Below are 19490 nucleotides of genomic sequence, written 5' to 3' on the forward strand. Positions count from 1 at the left end.
ATATATATATATATATATATATATATATATATATATATATACATATACACATATATACATGGTAGACGTTAAACGATGATGATGATGATGATATATATACACAATGTCTATATATGCATACATATATACATGCATGCATGCATACGCACACACACGCACGCACGCACACACACACACACACACATTTCTTAATAAATAGAAGACAATGCTACTCACTGTATTTATCCACTGTTTACAGCCAGCATGACAAGAGGAGAAATAATTGGCCCCATCACTTCCGCATACAGGGAAATAGTGATTATGTTCACAGTGACAAATCTTGAACAATTCCTTTGATTCAGAACTGATGGCAAAAATAAAAATAAAATGGTAAGAGTGAAAACATATAGTATGCATGTTACCTGTTTTGGAGAGCTTGTAAAAGTCATGGAAACTACATTTTATATATATATGTATATATATATATATATATATATATATATATATATATATTCAACTTACGATGAAAGTAAACAAACAAAGTTTGTTTTAGAAGCGTTGAGATGTATTGAATAGTAGAGAAATAAATTGTTTTTTATTCTCAAACGCGTGATATATATATATATATTCTATAATATATATTATGTATATATATATTATATATATATTATACAGGTGCAGGAATGGCTGTGTGGTAAGAAGCTTGCTTCCTAACCACATGGTTCTGGGTTCAGTCCCAGTGCATGGCACCTTGGTTAAGTGTCTTACACTATAGCCTTGGGCCAATACAGAATATTTCATACTCAAGGATATCCCAGAAACAGCTGTAAGACTGATTTATTTCCAATAATAATATTGTATACGACATGACATGTTTGCCTTGCCTGAATGTTTATTGTCCTTTTTAACAATTATATATCTGCTGCATCGGAAATCTGCAATGTCTCCATAACTACTGTCTCAGCTATAACCTTACCTAGCGTATCTAATCGTTTACATCACCTGTGAACTAAAACCCATACTTTGTGTGTGTATATATATATATCTACTGCATATGTGGAAAATTCTGTCTGTGGGTGTGTTTGTGGAGTTGTTAGCTAATGCCTCCTACACCGTTTTATCGATTTTGATGAAACTTCACACGTGAGAAGAACTCATGTCTGGAAGCATATCATATTGCCTGACACATCTTAAATGGGCTGGACATGCAACATTAGCATCAACCATGGCTGTAATCTCACTTTGGTTGCCGGGTCTTCTCAAGCACAGCATATCTCCAAAAGTCTTGGTCTCCTGTCATTGCCTCTTTGAAGCCCAATGTTTGAAGATCATGCTTCACTACCTCATCCTATGTCTTCCTGGTTCTATCTCTTCCACAGGTTCCTTCCACAGTTAGGGAGTGGCATTTCCTCACACAACTGTCCTAATCCATATGTAACAGTTAATATCATGAAAAGAAAGAAATGGGCTAAGGAGATGTCAGAAAAATCCAGTTCATTTTGGGATAGAGTGATTTTCTCAGATGTATCCTGATTTGCATTATTTTCAGACAGTGGATGTATTTGGGTCTGGAGGCTTCCCAATCAAGAATTTGATTTGAAACGACTCCAACCAACTGTGAAACATGGCGGTATCTCTGTAATGGTATGGGGAGCTGATCAAATGTGTTGGAACCATAAACTCTGTCAAATACATCGAAATACTTAAGCAAGGATTACTTCTGATGTATTCACATGATAACATAACGAAATATGAGTTTTTATTCATGGAAGATGGCGCTCCATGCCACAAAGCGAAAAAGGACTCAACAATGGCTGACTGAAAATGGGATCAAAAAGCTTCCTCGGCCAAGCCAATCTCCTGACATGAACTCAATTGAAAATCTTTGGGGCGCTGTGTGGCCCTTGGTCCGGTGGCAGATTAAAAAGTACCATTCGAGCGTGATCGTTACCAGTGTCGCCTTACTGGCACTTGTGCCGGTAGTACATGGAAAACACCATTTGAGCATGGCCGTTGCCAGTACCACCTGACTGGCTCTCGTGCTGGTGGCATGTTAAAGCACTCACTACACTCTTGGAGCGGTTGGCATTAGGAAGGGCATCCAGCTGTAGAAACTCTTCCAGATCAGATTGGGGCCTGGTGCAGCCATCTGGCTCACTAGTCCTCAGTCAAACCGTTCAACCCATGTCAGCATAGAAAGTGGACATTAAACGATGATGGTGATGATGATGATGAGTGTAGACATTTCCAATTATGCAAGTGAATAAGAAAAACTAAAAGAGCACCCCCTTAATCTTCCAATGTTATATTTCTGAAAATGTTGCTATAATGTCGAATTAACAGAAAACCCATTTTCCCATTGAAATCCATGTTCCATAACATGGAATTCCACCTTCAGGTCAGATTCTCATGAATCCAATACCATTGTAACACAAGGTATGCTTTTATTACAAAATATTTTAATGTTAATAATCCTTAATTATGAATCAAAAAATTCTCATATCAAATCAATACAAATATGTCTTTTGTTGATTTGTATTGAGTATGATGATGGGTATGCTACAAATACCAATAAATTATAGAATTTGTGCAGCAATATTTCACCAAACCTGAGGTCACTGCTCTACTCAGGAAAACTGTGGCCTTTGGGGAATTACACTCACATCTGCCCCAGAAGCAATACTAGGAAGATTTGTTCAGAGTTCTCAATTATGGTGCAAGCATGGCTGTGTGGTAAGAAGCTTGCTTCCCAACAACATGGTTCTAGTTTCAGTCCCATAGCATGGCATCTTGAGCTGGTGTTTTTCACCATAGCCTCAGTCTTTAGAAGAAGTGTCTTCTACCAAAGCCTTGGGAATAGGTTTGATAGATGGAAACTGAGAGAAAAATCCATCATATATATATATATATGTGTGTGTGTGTCTTTGTGTCTGTGTTTGTCCCCCACCATTGCTTGACAACCAGTGTTGGTATGTTTACATCTCCATAACTTAGTGGTTCAATAAAAGAGACAAATAAAATAAGTACCAGGGGTTGATGAAAAAAAGAGTACTGGGGTTGATTCACTTGACTAAAATTTTGTCAAGGTGGTGCTCCAGCATGGCCACAGTCTAATGACTGAAACAAGTAAAAGAGAAAAGAAAAGATATGATCACTTGGTTGAAAAAACTTAGAGGACAGCAATGTCAATACCAATTGATTAAATTGATCCCAGCAGTTCATTGTTACTTTATTTCATTGATACCTGAGAGATGAAAGGAAAAGATGATCCTGGTGGGATTTGAACTCAGAACTTAAAGGCTGGATGTGAATACCACAAGGTATTTTGTCTGGCACTTTAACAACTTTGTAAATCTACAGTTTTCTTGTGAGAAGCAATGATTCCAGGCATGGTGGAATAATGTTGCACAAATGCTATAATTTATTGGATTTGTGCATCACCTGTGCATCATGAGTTGCAATGATACTTGATAAATTTTAAGACAATAAACAAATTCAAATATTAATGTGCAAAACGAAACAATATCAATTACTGTTACAATACTAATAATTCTTTCTCATATAAGCACAAGGCATGAAATTTTGGAGGAAGGGACTAGTTGATGTAATGGACCCCAGTGCTCAACTGGTATTTATTTTATCAATCCGGAAAGGATGAAAGGCAAAGTCAACCTCAGTGGAGTTTGAACTCAGAATGTGCAGAAGAATGAAATGTCACTAAGCATTTTGTCCAGCATGCTAATGATTCTGCCAGCTCGTCACCTTTACTAATAATAACAATAACATATGACAGCAAATATAAGATAATAATATAGATCAAGGTGATTCGAATATGTGAAAAAAGATAATGGTATACTCAAGTACCTAATACAGGGTGACCAATATTAATTGCCAGCAACCAAGTATGTTACAGTTTTGCGAGTCAATATTGTGTCTTGTCTTTTCTGCTGAAGTTAACTTTGCCTTTCATCCTTTTGGGGTCGAGAAATCAAGTACCAGTTGTGTACTGGGGTTGATCTAATCGACTCGCCCCCTCCCCAAAAGTTTCAGGCCTTGTGCCTAGAGTAGAAAAGAATATTGTGTCTTGCCTTGTATTAGCAGAGCAATATTCTCACTTTTAAGTTTATCTCTATAGATGCTCTACAGAGTTCAGAGGCAGCACTAAAAGTTACTGTTTTGTAAATGCATATGTCTATATATGAAATGCAACTGAAGTTTGAAAAAATAGGTACTGTGTGTATATGCATATTATTTCTCCTTCTTCAAACCATCCACGAACACATTGCTTAAATAGCCACTAAATTTAGTAGTGTAACACAATTGGACATACCAGTTTTACATATTAAACACGTTCCTGACAACTGGTACATATATATTAATTGCTGGTAGGGACACTGTACTTTGTTTTGCAACTATAATATTCTAACAAGTATATTAAAGGCTTGTAAGTCAATGTTGTGTTCTACTCGTGCTAGCAGTGTGATTCAGTCACTTTTTAAAGCTATCTCTACGGATTTTCTATAGAAATATGACTCGGCATTATGAATACGTCAATGTAAACAATGTGATTAAGGTTTGAAAAAAAAAAAAAAAAGGTAATGGGTGTATATGCATGTTTCAAATGTTATTGCTCTTTTATCAGCACCACATCCAACCCACTCTAAAGAGATAAACTTAAAAGTGAGAATCGCACTTCTAACACAAAGTAAGACACAGTATTGATTTGTAAAGCTGTAAGATACTTGTTAGTATATCATGGTTGCAAAATAAAATACTGCATCCGTGCCAGCAATTAATATGTATGTATCAATTGCCAGGAAAGTGTTTAAAATGTAAATTGGTCTATCCAATTGAGTTACACCCCTAAACCTAGTGTGTATTTAAGCAATGTGTTCGTGGAAACTTGATGGGTATTTCATTTTGTATAAACATGAGCTTTCACAAACATGTGCTTTTTCTCCCTCTTTTGTTTCTTTTCTATAATTTTCCATATTCTTAATCTTCTGTTTTACTCCTTTTCTTTTTATGAAATATTTTTCTTTCTTCTCTCACTCTTTCATTTCAATTTTTGATATGTCAACATTCTTCTTTAGCTTTCTCTCATTACACTTATCTCCCTCACTTTATTTCTCACACTCTTTCCCTTTCCCATTCTCTTAATTCCTTCTTTCACATTCCTTTCATTTTTTCTCAGTCTTCTATCACCAGAGTTATTCAATCCCATAATCCTACTAAGTGAAGCTTTTTCATATGACATGGAATTGCTGAGCTGATCTGTGATGGGAAGGGAATCAAGATAATTTAGCCAATTGAGAAATCTAATTGCTGACTTAGAGTTAAGCTGCAGAATTATATCCTGGTTGTTCAGTCACATAACATAACCTGTTGTGATGATTGTGGAGGACTGGATGTTCAGTAACATAATTAGGAGGTTATCACACTGATAAACACCAGCTCCTATCCCAAAATATGAGTGAAATTATTTGTGCCCTATAAAATCACCACTGCCACCACCATCATCCTTTAATGTCCTTGTTCCAAGCTGGCATGGGCTACATGGTTTGACAGAGACCAACAGGTCTGAGGACTGCATCATGTTACATTATATACTCTGGTTTGGTTTCTACAGCTGGGTGCCTTTCCCAATGCCAGCTACTTTACAGAGCATACTTGATTGTTTTTCTTTTGTACAATCAGCATTAATGCAATGGCTATGCAGCTAGTACAACTATGAATTTCGAGAGAGGTGACTATATGTTAGAAGATGAGGGGCTAAAATATGAGAGAAACAGCCAGAGTAGAACAAGTTTCTTCTGTAAAGGGGCCACATTGGTTACTCATGTTTTAGAAGAGAGGGTGGGAAGGTAATTGGAGTGGATTGGAGAAGAGATAAGAATAGCAGTGATGTGGCATATGAGTGAACCCTTAAGATATAAGGGGAGTAGAAGTGAATTGGAGAAGAAGAACCAGCAATGTGGGCAGGTGTGAACTGTAATTGTGTATGGAGGAAGAGAGAGATGTGAAATAGGTGAGGTGATGAAGAGCAAATGTTAAAGAGATGGTATGTAGGGGAAGTAGGAAAGAGTAGGGGATAATTGTAGAGATTGGGTAGGGTTGAGAGGTGGATGTAGTGAATGGTAGATAAGGTTTGGGAGACTGACTCATGATGATGGGGGTTACAAGTAGCAGAATAGTAATGATGATGCAGCAGACAGGGAAAAGATGAGAGAGAGAGAAGAAAGAGAGATGATGACTGGTTGAGTAGGTTGCAAGAGTGAGGCAGACATAGAGCATAAGGGGAGTGAGAGACATGGTGGTGGACAAGGTGAGATAATTTGGCGCCATGGTGGTGGTGGTGGTGGTGGTGGTAAAATGTAAAATATTGGTGGGGAGAACAGTCTTAAGGGTTAAAGATCGATATCAAGTGAAATGGTTCTGAGTAATGAGAAAGATTAGTAGTCAACGAAAAACTATGTTTAGAAAGATAAAAGCTAGTGGGGATATCTTCGAGTAGAAATTGATCAAAGGGCTCAGTTGAGTATTTATATATATATATATATATATATATATATGGTCAGTAAATCGTAAATCAGAAAGAGAAGCACACTCTAGGTTATAGTGCAGCAAAGTAATTGGATGAAGGTAGCTATGGCTGGTCTGTGGGGTTACCCTGGGTTTCACAGCCATAAAGTGCTTAGCTTTACAGTATTTCCTCAGACCCTAATAGTTGGTGGGCAATGAACTCACTTCAAAGTGGAGGGAGAAAAGACCTCATAGTTACTTGTTGACCACTTGGGCATTAAACACAAGGGATTGTCTTCCTCAGACTGCTATCCGTAGTCAACGTGGTTGGCTTATGGGTTCCAGGACTTCAGTAGGAATCTCCTGAAGTGTAAGCAGGGTCCAAAGGCTTCTGTCCTGGAATTTGATATATGTATATGAAAGCACATGACCCAGTGTTTAGGCTGTTGTGCTCATGATTGCAAGAGTGTGGTTTTGATTCCCTGATCAATGATGCGTTGTGTTCTTGAGCAAAGCACTTCATTTCTTGTTGCTTCAATCCACTGGGTAACCCTGTGTTGCACTGGTATTCCATTCAGGGTGGATGTAGGCCCGCCCACCCAGCCACAGAGGTGGCATATTCGAATGCTATAACAATGTAAAGAAACACATTATAACCAGCTGTGTATAACAACATTTGATAGTCCGGCCAATAGAATTATAGTGATATACACACACACACTCTCTCTCTCTCTCACACACACACATATATATATTGTATTTAAGCAGAAAAAATCTTAATTTAGTGGGCAGAGTTCCATTTACCAGCTAAGAGTTGCTCAAACTTAGAAAAGGAGTGATATACACACAAGTAAGCACATAAATGCAAAACTAGGTGGAAAAAAAGCAGTACTCGAATATTACTCTGCCTTCAGTATTCGAGTACAATTTTTTTCTACGTTTTCTTTTTCTACTCTCTTTTGCTTTTATGTGCTTATTTGTGTGTATATCACTCCTTTTCTAAGTTTGAGTGACTCTTCATGACAGAAAGAAGAAACAGCTGGAAATTAAGATTTTTGGGGGCTTTAACAAAAAGCATATTACTCTATCTTTGGTATTCAAGTATATGTATATACATACATACATACATACATACATACATATATATATATACATACATGGTGGTTGGTGGTTGCCTACTCCTTATACAGAGTTTGACCACCTCCTGTACCTACACCTTAGAACCATCATGGCATCTGATGTGGCTTTTTAAACCAGACAATGTTCTGAAAAGACACCCACATAGATTGCACCTCTGATTTGGACCACCAAGAACTGCAGATAAGTTCTGCTCTTTGTGGATCTTAAAATGTCTCTTGAGGCCTCTGTTGGATTTGCAAACCTTTTGGCATACACTGCATTCAAAGTTGTGCACAGACATACAGGCAGAATAGTTGGTGGAGGTTTGTTTTCCATGTGTTCGCAGATAAGATTGGAGGCCAGCAAAAGACAGGTATGGTCTGTCACAGACTGCACACAAAGAGGTTATTGTCATTCACCTTTTCGATCGTTACGTTCTTCCTTAGATCTCTTTTGAGTCTAACTTGTATTATCCTGGCCTCTTCAAATGATTTTACTCTACTCCACACCTTTGTTCACCATCCAACTCAATCCAAAGCAAGGGTTTCTATATCTTCTAGAACCATTCCAAGTGACTTAATAGTAGTCCTTATGCCGTCCTTAAACCATTTTTTTTGGTAGGTTTATGCCGATAGCGTTTCCCCTCTGCAAGCTCACCAGAAAACAGCTGTTTCGGCATGCGTTCATCTGCCATTCAAACAATATGGCCACACCATCTCAATTGGTTCCTCAAAATCATAGCAGGAATACAACAGGGATGATAAGATAAATGATTTGTAAAGAGCCTGTTTTATATTCTTATTTATATGCCGCTAGCACCAAACGCGTGACTCCAAGCCACCGAATGCTTTTGTTGCCCTTTGAATTTGCAGCTGTATTTCTGTATCAAGATTTCCATCATTTTGAACAGAGCTTCCAAGGTAAACAAATGAATCGACAACCTCAAGTAACTTATCCTTAACGAAATTTTTGTGGGGTTACAAACATCACCACACGCAGGTTGATGCATTACAACTGTTTTTTTCAAGTTGATGGTCAAGCCAAAATCATCACAAGCTGAGTTAAATGCAGATACAAGAGATTGCAGACCTGTTTCAGAATGACTCACAAGATTGCAATCGTCAGCATACAAAAGTTCCCTAAGGAGTGAAGTAAAAACCTTCGTTTTGAATTTCAGTTTGTTCAGATTAAAAACATTCCCTATTGTTCGATATTTTATGTAAGTACCCTCCTCAGAGTTTTGAAAAACATGTGACAACACAACAGCAAAGTATATTACAAAGAGGGTGGATGCATCAAGTTCTTGCTTTATTCCATTTTCTATGACAAAAGATCCGGAGAGCCTACCACCTAAAATAACTCTAGATTTCATATCTTGATGCAAAGCCCTGATCATGTTTACAAATTGTTCTGGGCAACCTATTTTCCTTAGAATTAACCACAGAGCATTTCAATTAACAGTATCAAATGTTTTGCTCGAATCAACAAAGCCATGGTATCAGGCAAGATTCTGTTCAATGCACTTTTCTTGTAATTGTCTGACAGTAAAGATACAGTCAGCTGTGCCCCTGGAGGAACAAAAACCACACTGAGACTCAGACACTATATTTGGAACTATTAAGGTATTTAAACGGTCTAACAAAATGCGGGCAAGTACCTTTCCAACCACAGACAAAAGTGAAATCCTGTGGAAATTACCACACAGATCTTTTGGCCCCAATTTATACAAGAAGACTAAAATGGCATCAATCCAGTCTTGAGGCACTTTTTCAGCTCTCCAACAGTAACAAATTAATATATTTAAGAGTTCAAGCATTTTGTCACCCCCCACATTTCAAGACTTCTGCTCAGATTCCATCAGACCCTGGAGACTAATTGTTATTCAGTTTATTCACAGCTAATTAGATGTCATTTAGATTTGGTTCAAATGCCATCACTTCTATAACTGGAAGGTGTTTGATTTTTAGTGGATGATGGTCTGTTCAAAAGTGCAGAAAAATGTTCTACCCAGTGCTTATGAATAGAAGCAGTGTCAGTCAGAATTAAATGTCCATTTGCTGTTCTCACTGGAGCTATTGAGGAAGGTTTTGGGCCATATGCCTTCTTAACATAAGAGTACAAATGCTTAGCATCATTTCTATCAGATGCTTCTTGTGTCCCTTTTGCTCTATCATTTCACCATTCCTTTTTTTTTATATTGCGTGCAGAAGCAAGCTGCTATCATCTCTAGCAGATGAGGTGTCCAGTACTGAGGAGTGGCAGAAATAGCCAAAAACCAGGACTGGTCTACTGGTCCCATTACTAGAAGATGGTAGGGGTTCGCTAACCTGCTTGCAATTTTGATGCAGCTGTGCATTATTGACCAGCTTGAGGAGATGTCCTTGTGGCGTTAAAAAATCACAGTAGAGGCCGCTCAAACAGACAGCCATGTTAAAGTGGCTATGAATATTACTTATAATTCTATTAGAATGCTAACACCATGTGTATGAAATATTTTGGTTGCACTTGTATTTAATTCAGATAGAATCTTGAAATATGGTGAATAGTACCCTGAAGAAGCAGAATCAGAAATTAACACCAAAATGCACACCAAGATGCAAATTTTTGCAGTGTGCACTGATTGGCTGCAAAAACATATGTAGGTACAGATGTGATTAACTGCAGAATAAAACTGGATATATAAATCTCTGTTCCCATTAATTATTTATTTATTATTTCTTCTCTACTGACAAAATGCACTCTCTATAGGGACATACATATTTACCAATGTGAGGATCTACTAAGGATAGTAAAATATAGTAACTGGAGTTTTTCTACACTCACTGAAGTTAGCCAGCATTATTGACCAGTAAATGAGAATATGGTACTCGCTAGGACTGTATATCCCTAGTAACCAAATTTGGAAATATATATATATATATATATATATATACATACATACACACACACACACAAAATATGGGTGTTTAACTCATAAGTGATTTAAAACAACTAGGTATGCTAGGTAAGTGCTATAATGGATTATTAGGGCTCCAAGGTTATTGCTGAGATGGTAGTTATGGAGCCATTGCAGATTTCTGATATAGCAGATATAATTGTTAAAGAAGACAACAAACGTTAAAGGCAAGGCAAATATCTCAAGTCATATACATTATTTTTTTTTCCCAATAATAATAATGTATATGACTTGAGATGTTTGCCTTGCTTTAATGTTTGTTGTCCTCTTTAGAAATTTTATGTATATATATATATATATATATATATATATATATAGTCGAAATTTACAGAAAAACAAAAGTCGAAGACAGGTGTATAAACAACAAGCAGGTGTATTAGTTTGATGCTCGGGAAGGTGAGAAAGTCTTTTACGTTTCAAGCCTATGATCTTCAACAGAAAAGAACACAAGGAAATAAACAGAGAGAGAATAAAAAACACGTGGATTTAGCAGTCAATCATGGTGACTCATATATATGCACACACACAGCACTTCCAGAACTTATGAGGATACAAAATAGAGTTTACACATAAAACTCCTTTCTTTACCATGGTGTTAGACAAGTTTAAAAACTATCTTTCCATTCATCCATCCATTTTCTCCACCCACTATTCATGGGAGGGTCGTTGGGGTAGAGTCCTCAGGCATCTTTTCTACAGGATCCTACTAGAAGCAATAGCAACAGTCATTATATTTTCTGGCTGAATTCCTAAGCATGACCAATTGAGACTATGGATATTATTCAACCATTTCACTGATGGTTTAAGACTTGGTCTCTTGCCTGTTGGCTCAGCTTGAAGAATCCATCTTGCAATTCTTTCCTGTAACATTCTAATCACATATCCATTGTACCAGAGCTATGACATCTCAATGCAGAGAAATAGTGAGTCAACCTAGAGAGATGCCCTGATCTCCAAGTTAGGAGTAACATTGCTCCAGAGATCCTTAAGGGGATCCCAATTTCAGTTGTTTGTATTTGCAATTGAACCCTTTCAGTTTTTACCCAACATTCATATGCATGTGTCTTTGTGACTATGTTTGTCCCCCATCATCACTGCTGGTATGTTTACATCAACACAACTTAATGGTTTGGCAAAAGAGACTGTTAGAATAAATAACAGGCTTTAAAGAAAAAAGGTACTAAGGTCAATTTATTCAACCAAAATTATTCAAGGCAGTATCCCAGCATGGCCACAGTCTAATGACTGAAACAAGTAAAAGATAAAACATAAAAGATAGGGGAGAAGCACAAAAACTAAATTAAAGAAAGTAAATATGACTCTTTTTTACCAACCTCTCTTCTTTTGAGGATGAATGCTGGAGCTGGTGTATTAAAGTACTAACACTTGCAATTCTAGTACCAATTCAGCCTCCTGCTTTCCACCACTCATTAACTTTATTAGATGTGGACATTTTGTCTGCCTCCTTTTCTATCCTCAAAGAATAGAAAGTTTTGTGAAATTAATGAACTTTTTGTGATCTGCCTACTCTGAGAAGTACTTACATAGAACTCACCTATTAGGAAGGTTGTTGAGGACTGGTTGATCACATCCCAGGAACAAACTAATCACATCAGCAGCTAGAACAACACTCATAATGATCAACTTCAATGTTATCAGTTTTGGTACATCCAACCTCATCTTTGATGATATTGTACCTCCAAGCAGCGTACCCATTGCTGAAGATATAAGAGATACCACACCTGGAAGAATTGAAAATTATATTAATTAATTAATAACATATTGACTATAATATGTCACTATGATGTGACACATGGAAATGTAATATATTGAACTAGATGTATTGAAAATGGACATTAAAATAATGATAATAGTAATGATGGTGATGGTTGTGGTGGTGCTGGTGCTGGAGGTGGCACTGGTAATGATGACGATGATGATGATGATGACTAAGACAATGAGGAAGTATCAAAGGTATTAGAATATTCCTCACAACTGGTCATTAAAGGTTGATTTCTTCAATAACCAGTTCAGCACTTTCACTTGACATGCTTTCTGTTCTCTGTCCTTATATATTCATGTACAGTGATAAAAAGAGAATCCATCCAAGGACCCTATACCCCAAAAGGAACACACAAACAAGATATGGTCTCTGATATGTGCAAGAGGGCATTAACTGTCAATAAGAACAAACCGTGTTAATATGGAAAAATAATGATGATGATGACAATAACGGTGATGATGATAATAACAACGATGATGACGACGATGATAACAGTGATGACAACATCGATGGTGTCGACGATGATGATGATGACAATGAACATGATGATGATGACAATAATGATGATGATACATGTGTGTGCGTGTGTTGCGTGTGTGTGTGGGTGGATGGGTGTGTGTGTGTGTGTGTGTGTGTGTGTGTGTGTGTGTGTGTGTGTGTGTGTGTGTGTGTGTGTGTGTATGTGTGTGTGTGTATGAGCCTTTATGAATAGTGTAGAAACAAATAGAAATAGAAAAGTATATTGGTAGTTCACTCCAAATGGCACACATATTTATTGACCGTTTAGCATTCAGATTCCTCTGTCAAATGCAATGCTTATTTATTCACATTGTTTCGAATTAATCATGTATTATTATCTTGTAGCTTCAAGATTTCAATGATGTGATTATTTAGCTTTAGAATGACATTGTAGGGTAGGTGTGAGAGGTCAGGAACTGGCCAGTTTGAACGTAAAATAGATAGAATATTTTGGCCGGATATGGCCATTTTAAATGCTAAAGGGTTAAAATAAAGAAATCTTCTTTTCCACTATAGGCACAAGGCCTGAAATGTTGGAGGAGGGGTATACTTGATTACATTGACCTGAATGCTTGACTGGTACTTATTTTATTGACCCTGAAGGGATGAAAAGCAAATTTGACTTCAGCAGTATTTGAACTCAGAATGTCAAGATAGATGACATGCCACTAAGCATTTTGTCTGGCATGCTAACAATTCTGCCAGCTTGTTGCAAAAAAAAAAAAAAAAACCCTCCAGAAAACCTGGATGGAAAGTGAATACTTACACATGGTTATATTGGCTTTCAAAGGGGAGAGGAGAAACACTATCTCCAGATATTTAGCTGAGAAAGCAAAAAAACCCATAACCATCAGTAGCAGAATTGTATTGGAGAGTAAGCATATGTTATAGACTGGGTTTTTCAAGACATCTGCCAGAGACTTTGGTAAAGCTGGAGTGAAAAGAATGAAAACAAAGTTAGTAGTTAGATTATTTATGAATAAATATAATGAGTTATAACAGTATTTAGTATTGCTGTGTTAGAGGGAAAGTGATAGTGCATGCTTTAGTGATTAATTCATCTCAACAGTGGCCAGTGAGAGTGTCAGATGCATTCTGGCTTTTCCGTCTTTTTCAATGGTGCTACTAGAGTAACAGGTCCATCAATAGTGCAGAGCTTGATCTAAGCACTCTAATTTTTTCACAGTGAATGTACCAGCTACCTCGGACACTTGGTAAAGAGCTCTCTTGGAGGAACTGTGCAGGCTGAAGCAACCAGGAGGTGGATGCACTACATTAACTATACTATACAGATGGTTATTTTAATTAAATACTGACTTAACTGTATATACCAGATTTTTAATCAGCTGGATGGCTATTTGCAGCATCAGTGAATGTTTTATTCTTCTTTTTCTATATCAGAGAGGAAAAATTCTCACCTCAGCAAATGGCCAACCATATATACACACCATTGGAGAGGCCTAAAGAGGCCGAAATGTATCCGGTGCTCTTGCTGGTTGCTGCTGCTGAGTTGAATTGTTCTTTCTCTCTGAGATATTTATTGTGTTTTTAACACAGCAAATCAATAAGAGATGTTATCTCAAGACAGTAATTGTCTTATCAACAGATCATTCATGATCACAAGATTGTGGTTTCGATTCCCAGACAAAGCGGTGTATTGTATTCTTAATCAAAACACTTCATTTTATGTTGCTCTGTGATCATTGACATCTGATACATGGCACACTGTGCACTTGTATAAACAACATTGATTTGATAGACGAAGTAAGCTAATGTACCACACAAACATTTGATTACTAGAAACAAATCATCTGTGCAGGTTGCTCACTAGAAGTTGCAGAATCCTCATCTGTTTTTTACAACAGGTGAGTCCACAACTGAAGTGAGAAAAAGAATAGAAAACAACTACAACAGCAGCAACAACACACACAAGGACGTCACCAAGAAGCTGCTGGATTTGAGAGACTTGGCAAGCAACCAAATATCAGCTTTGAGTGGCAGTTCTTAAATGGCATGACACAATTGGCATCTAGGAGAGGCACAAATGTTTGAAAATTTAACATATTGCTTTAGAAAATGCATAGTAGTGTTTTAGCATCTTGAGAAATTGAGTCTGGAGGAAGGGTCAGTGTTTGTGATCCATACAGGTCCTCTGAGATTAGTGAGATGTTAATATTCCGTTTAAAGTGTTACGGGTCAATGCCTGCCAAGTAGAGAGTGGCTTCCAGAGAGCCAATGAAGTATTGGACATAACAAGGGAGACAAGACGGAGAGATGAGTGGATTATTGGTGCCTGAATTGTAGAAGTACAAGAGCAGCCAGTTCTGAGGAATGGAGACTATTAGAGCAGTGATGGAAAACACAGTAAACCAGTGGGCTGGAGTATATCTATTAGTGATGGAATGCAAACCAGCTGAGTATCCCTTCTCTGGATGTGGTTCAGAATGTCAGTGTGCATGGCAGGGATTCTGTTTCTAGATGTGGGTGTACTACTCCACTGTGGACCTTACTTGAGCCTTGTAGAGTGTCAGTAGTTGTAGGGGACTGAAATATCTTTTGGCCCTGAAGAGAAGGGTTAGCTTTTGCAATATGGTTTTAGCTATGCAAAGGATATGCTTTTATCAGGAGAGATCCTTGATAGTAAAACTCAGAATTTGGAGTGACTGTGAGGGTTCTAGCTGAGTATTGTTATGTTTAGTGGAGTTGTGGAGCAGAGGTAGTTTTTGGATAAGAGTAATGCTTGAGATTTTTTGGTGTTCACCGTTTTGATACCAACCTGATTGGTTCTGTGATCACATTTCCTATTTTAATGTGATCTAAATCAAAGCCTTGCATCAAAATTTCATGTTAATTTATGTCCCAGGCACCAGTTTAATAAGGTCAAATATTTACTAAGTTATTCATTATTTAAAAAATTAATTGAAACAAAACCAGTGAATGTCAAGTGAAATATGGCAACAAAAGAGTTAAAAGAGACAAGATTAGTATGACCCTATTAGCAGATGCTCTCAAGGTTTTTGTTTGGAGTCAATGAATGTTTAGTGAGTGGTATTTAGAATGTGTGTGGATGATGCAAGGTTAAGAAAGGTTAAAGAGAAATGAAGGGTCATGTCATCGGCATAAGAGTGGTCATTGTTGGATGTGGCAACAAGTAAGTTATTGATGTATCAACAGAAGAGAGAAGGGGACAGAACTGAATCTTGGAGAACACCAGAGCTGACTGAGACATCACTATAATACATGCCATGATAGTGAAATCAGGTAAGAAGGTACCAGCCCAAGAAAATAAAGATGGGTGAAACCTGTGGTAAGAAGTCTTGGTTGGAGATTTACATGCCAATCACAAGTCAAACTTTTCTGAAACAAGGGCCCACTTATGAATGACATAATCTTGTTACACATATCTAAAACTAATAAAACCAAGTAAATTATTTTTATATGTTTATGTATTTGTTTTGCAAGATGCCTGATGTAAAATCGTGTGTTGAAACAGATATTGTTATATTTGGGAATGATCACTTTTTTTTTGTGCCAAGTAACCACATGCACTATACGCATATTTTTCACTTCAGCTTTATTATCACTTCTATTTTAGTGTCTTTTGTTTGAAATCTTTCATCACACATCCTGTGACCTCTTCAGTGACTCTCCATCCCATGTGTCTCCTTCTGTCCTGTTTAGTTTTTCATAATTTAAAAATTTTAAATATTGATCCAGTATATGCAATTGAATCAGTATGTAATTAAAACAACCATCTATATATTGTTATGTTACTGGCACTCTGTCAGTTACGACAGTTGATCCGATCAATGGAACAGCCTGCTCATGAAATTAACGTGCAAGTGGCTGAGCACTTCATAGACACACATACTCTTAAAGTAGTTCTCAGGGAGATTCAGCACGACACAGAATGAAACAAGGTTGGCCCTTTGAATTATAGTTACTACAGATTTTTGTCAGCTGAGTGGACTGGAGCAACATGAAATAAAGTGTCTTGCTCAAGGACACAACATACCACTGAAAATGGAATGCACAACTTTACAGTTATGAGCCAAAGACCAGTCACTGAAGTATTCGTCCTGAGGCAAAAATAAAAATTAGAATGAGATGAAAATTCATCTCAGCAAGAATGCCAGATGCATTCTGGCCTTTTTGGTATTTCTCAATTGTGCTCCTGAAGTAACTGGTCCATAGATAGGTATGCTATATAGATGGCTATTTTAATTAAATACTGACACAATTGTGTATGCCAGATTTTTAATCAGCTGGGTGGCTATTTGCCTCATCAGTGAATGTTTTATTATCTATTTTCTATATCAGAGACAACAAATTCTCATCTGAACATATGACTGGATGCATGTATATGTCATTGGAAAAACCTAAAGGGACTGAAATGTATCTGGTGCTCTCACTGGCTGCTGCTGAATTGTTCTCTCTCTCTCTCTCTTTTTCTCTCTTTCTTTGAGATATTTATTGAGTTTTTAACACAACAAGTCCATAATAGATGTTATCTCAGGAGAAATTGCAGAAATTGGCCTATCAATGGTATGTAAACACATTAAGTATGAAATATAGATGGCTATTTAAAATATAGTGTTAGACCACACGTGGCCTCCCAACACCACCAACAGGCTCCAACAGTCTGTGTCTGATAGCTCAGAAGACTACACAGGCGAGCTCAGCAAACCAACTTGCTTAGAGCGGAAGGAGCAGTAGTCAAAGAAGTAAGGAGAGTTGAAAATAACAAGCAAAACCGTTGAGTATAGCCAAAATAAAAGAACTTTTAATTAAGAGGCGAATAAGCATTTATAGAATGGATTGACAGTTCTTTAGAGAGTTTTCAGAGAGTTCTTTCATTTACCTCTGAAATGTGTAGACTTCTTTTGATGAGCTCTTCTTTTATTCACCAGTCTAATGATTTATTTTCTCTTTTTTTTCTCTTTCTTTTTTTCTTATTGGATTCTGTTGTTACTTCCAAATTCACAGTATCATTCCAAATTCTTTACTTTACCAAGTTCACACTGACTATTTTCACAGCAAGTTCAAAACCATCCACTGTTCACATTAACCACTGAAACTAACTTCACACTTGATACCAAATACTGCGTCAACTGTTCCACATGAAATTGCCTGGCACCATCGCTCAAGTCAACTGTCTCACATCGACCACATGGCACTGGCTATTACATAAGACCACTTGCATTGACTTTCATCACATCACACATCAATGTCACACATCATCTTCCTGTAGACTTCGAACCACCTGTTCACATTGGCTTCCAGCATGAACTTCCAGCACAAACCAACTTTGTTGCCATGTGTTCACTAGTAGTTTTTACAGTTTTCCCACACAGTAAAAATCATCCCAAAATCATACTGCCTATGCTTTAAATAGTCACATGACCACAAAGTTATTTTTTCAACTTTGCTTGCAAAATCAGAGAGCAGTGTTCTAATTCATGTTGTATGAATGAGAAATTATATGAATATAATTTTTTGTTCAATAGTTTTTGTTAAAATTACCACCTGAAGTGCACCAGCAATGTTTTACTCCCCATGCTAAGTGCAACAATAGTTGTTTTCCTGATCCCCAGTACAACATAAAGTCAAAGAGGCTGACAACCACAAGTCTAAGGTCTTCAAAAAGAAAATGTATCAGATACATTTTGACTGGAAAACACAGGATGGTCATACTGGAATGCCTTTGATCTTAGGTCTCTTTGATTAAGACTGACCTGGGGTTAAACAGGAAAGGCCTTGAGGAAGCCTTTATGTGGTTGCTCAGACTACTAGAAATGGCAGCTGAATTTTCTTCAAATCACACCCTTGCTTCTTAAATATAAACACACTGTACAAAGTCATCTCTGATATGCAAAAAGACAGGATGGTCAAGGATGAACCACTGTTGTCCATTGGTTTGTAATAGAAGTGGTGACCTGAGCTAAACTACAACAGTAACAAAGTAACTATGACAGCTATTGCAACAATGAACCAAAGAGGGAACCTCTGCATAGCCACTCATACTGCTAGAAATAGTAACCAAATCTCTCACACAACACTGCATCATTTTAAAATAGAAAGCTCACATTGTATAATGTAGTGTCTATGAGATATCGCTAAAATGATGGGCTGGTTATGGGGTGGAATGCCTCTGACCATTGGTCTGTTCAATCAGAGAAGACCTGAGGCTAAATAACAACAACAACAGCAACATGAACAAAAAATACTGTAACTATAATAAAGCTTCAAACACACACGCGCACACACACACACAAAGCAATACCTTTTAGTTTAGCCATAAGGGTCAATTCAGATGCAGACTCCCGATATTTCTTAGGTTCAATTGCCTGCCTTAACATAACATCTGGGTTCTTCAGAGACTTTGGAAAGAATACCAAAGGTAAACTAAGCACAGCACTGAAGCCAATCACTAAGAATCCAATCCACCAGGCTCCAATCCATCGAGGATCATTAGAATTAGTACCATGATCTGAAAAACAAAAAAAGATGGAAAAGTAAAAGAAAAAAATAAAGAATTTTGATATGAAGGTAGTCTTTTGAGATTTTCACTTCACTCCTTTTTAAATTTTTGTAAGTGGTGACCATTATTGA

At 37.2% G+C, this 19490-nt stretch overlaps 1 protein-coding gene across 2 annotated transcripts in view; it reads right to left on the bottom strand.

Annotated features, from left to right (window-relative positions):
• The window catches only part of LOC106878410 (solute carrier organic anion transporter family member 2A1), a 112541-nt gene that overhangs the window by 16233 nt on the left and 76818 nt on the right, over positions 1-19490 (bottom strand). For both annotated transcript variants that reach the window (XM_014927618.2, XM_052976333.1), the window contains 4 exons: positions 19162-19368; positions 13645-13809; positions 12132-12318; positions 217-343 (listed from right to left, as the gene is read on the bottom strand). In XM_014927618.2, the coding sequence (XP_014783104.1) occupies positions 217-343; positions 12132-12318; positions 13645-13809; positions 19162-19368 (686 nt within the window). The remainder of the gene's footprint in view (positions 1-216; positions 344-12131; positions 12319-13644; positions 13810-19161; positions 19369-19490) is intronic.

Source organism: Octopus bimaculoides, chromosome 24, assembly GCF_001194135.2.
Source record: "Octopus bimaculoides isolate UCB-OBI-ISO-001 chromosome 24, ASM119413v2, whole genome shotgun sequence".
Lineage (NCBI taxonomy): Eukaryota > Metazoa > Mollusca > Cephalopoda > Octopoda > Octopodidae > Octopus > Octopus bimaculoides.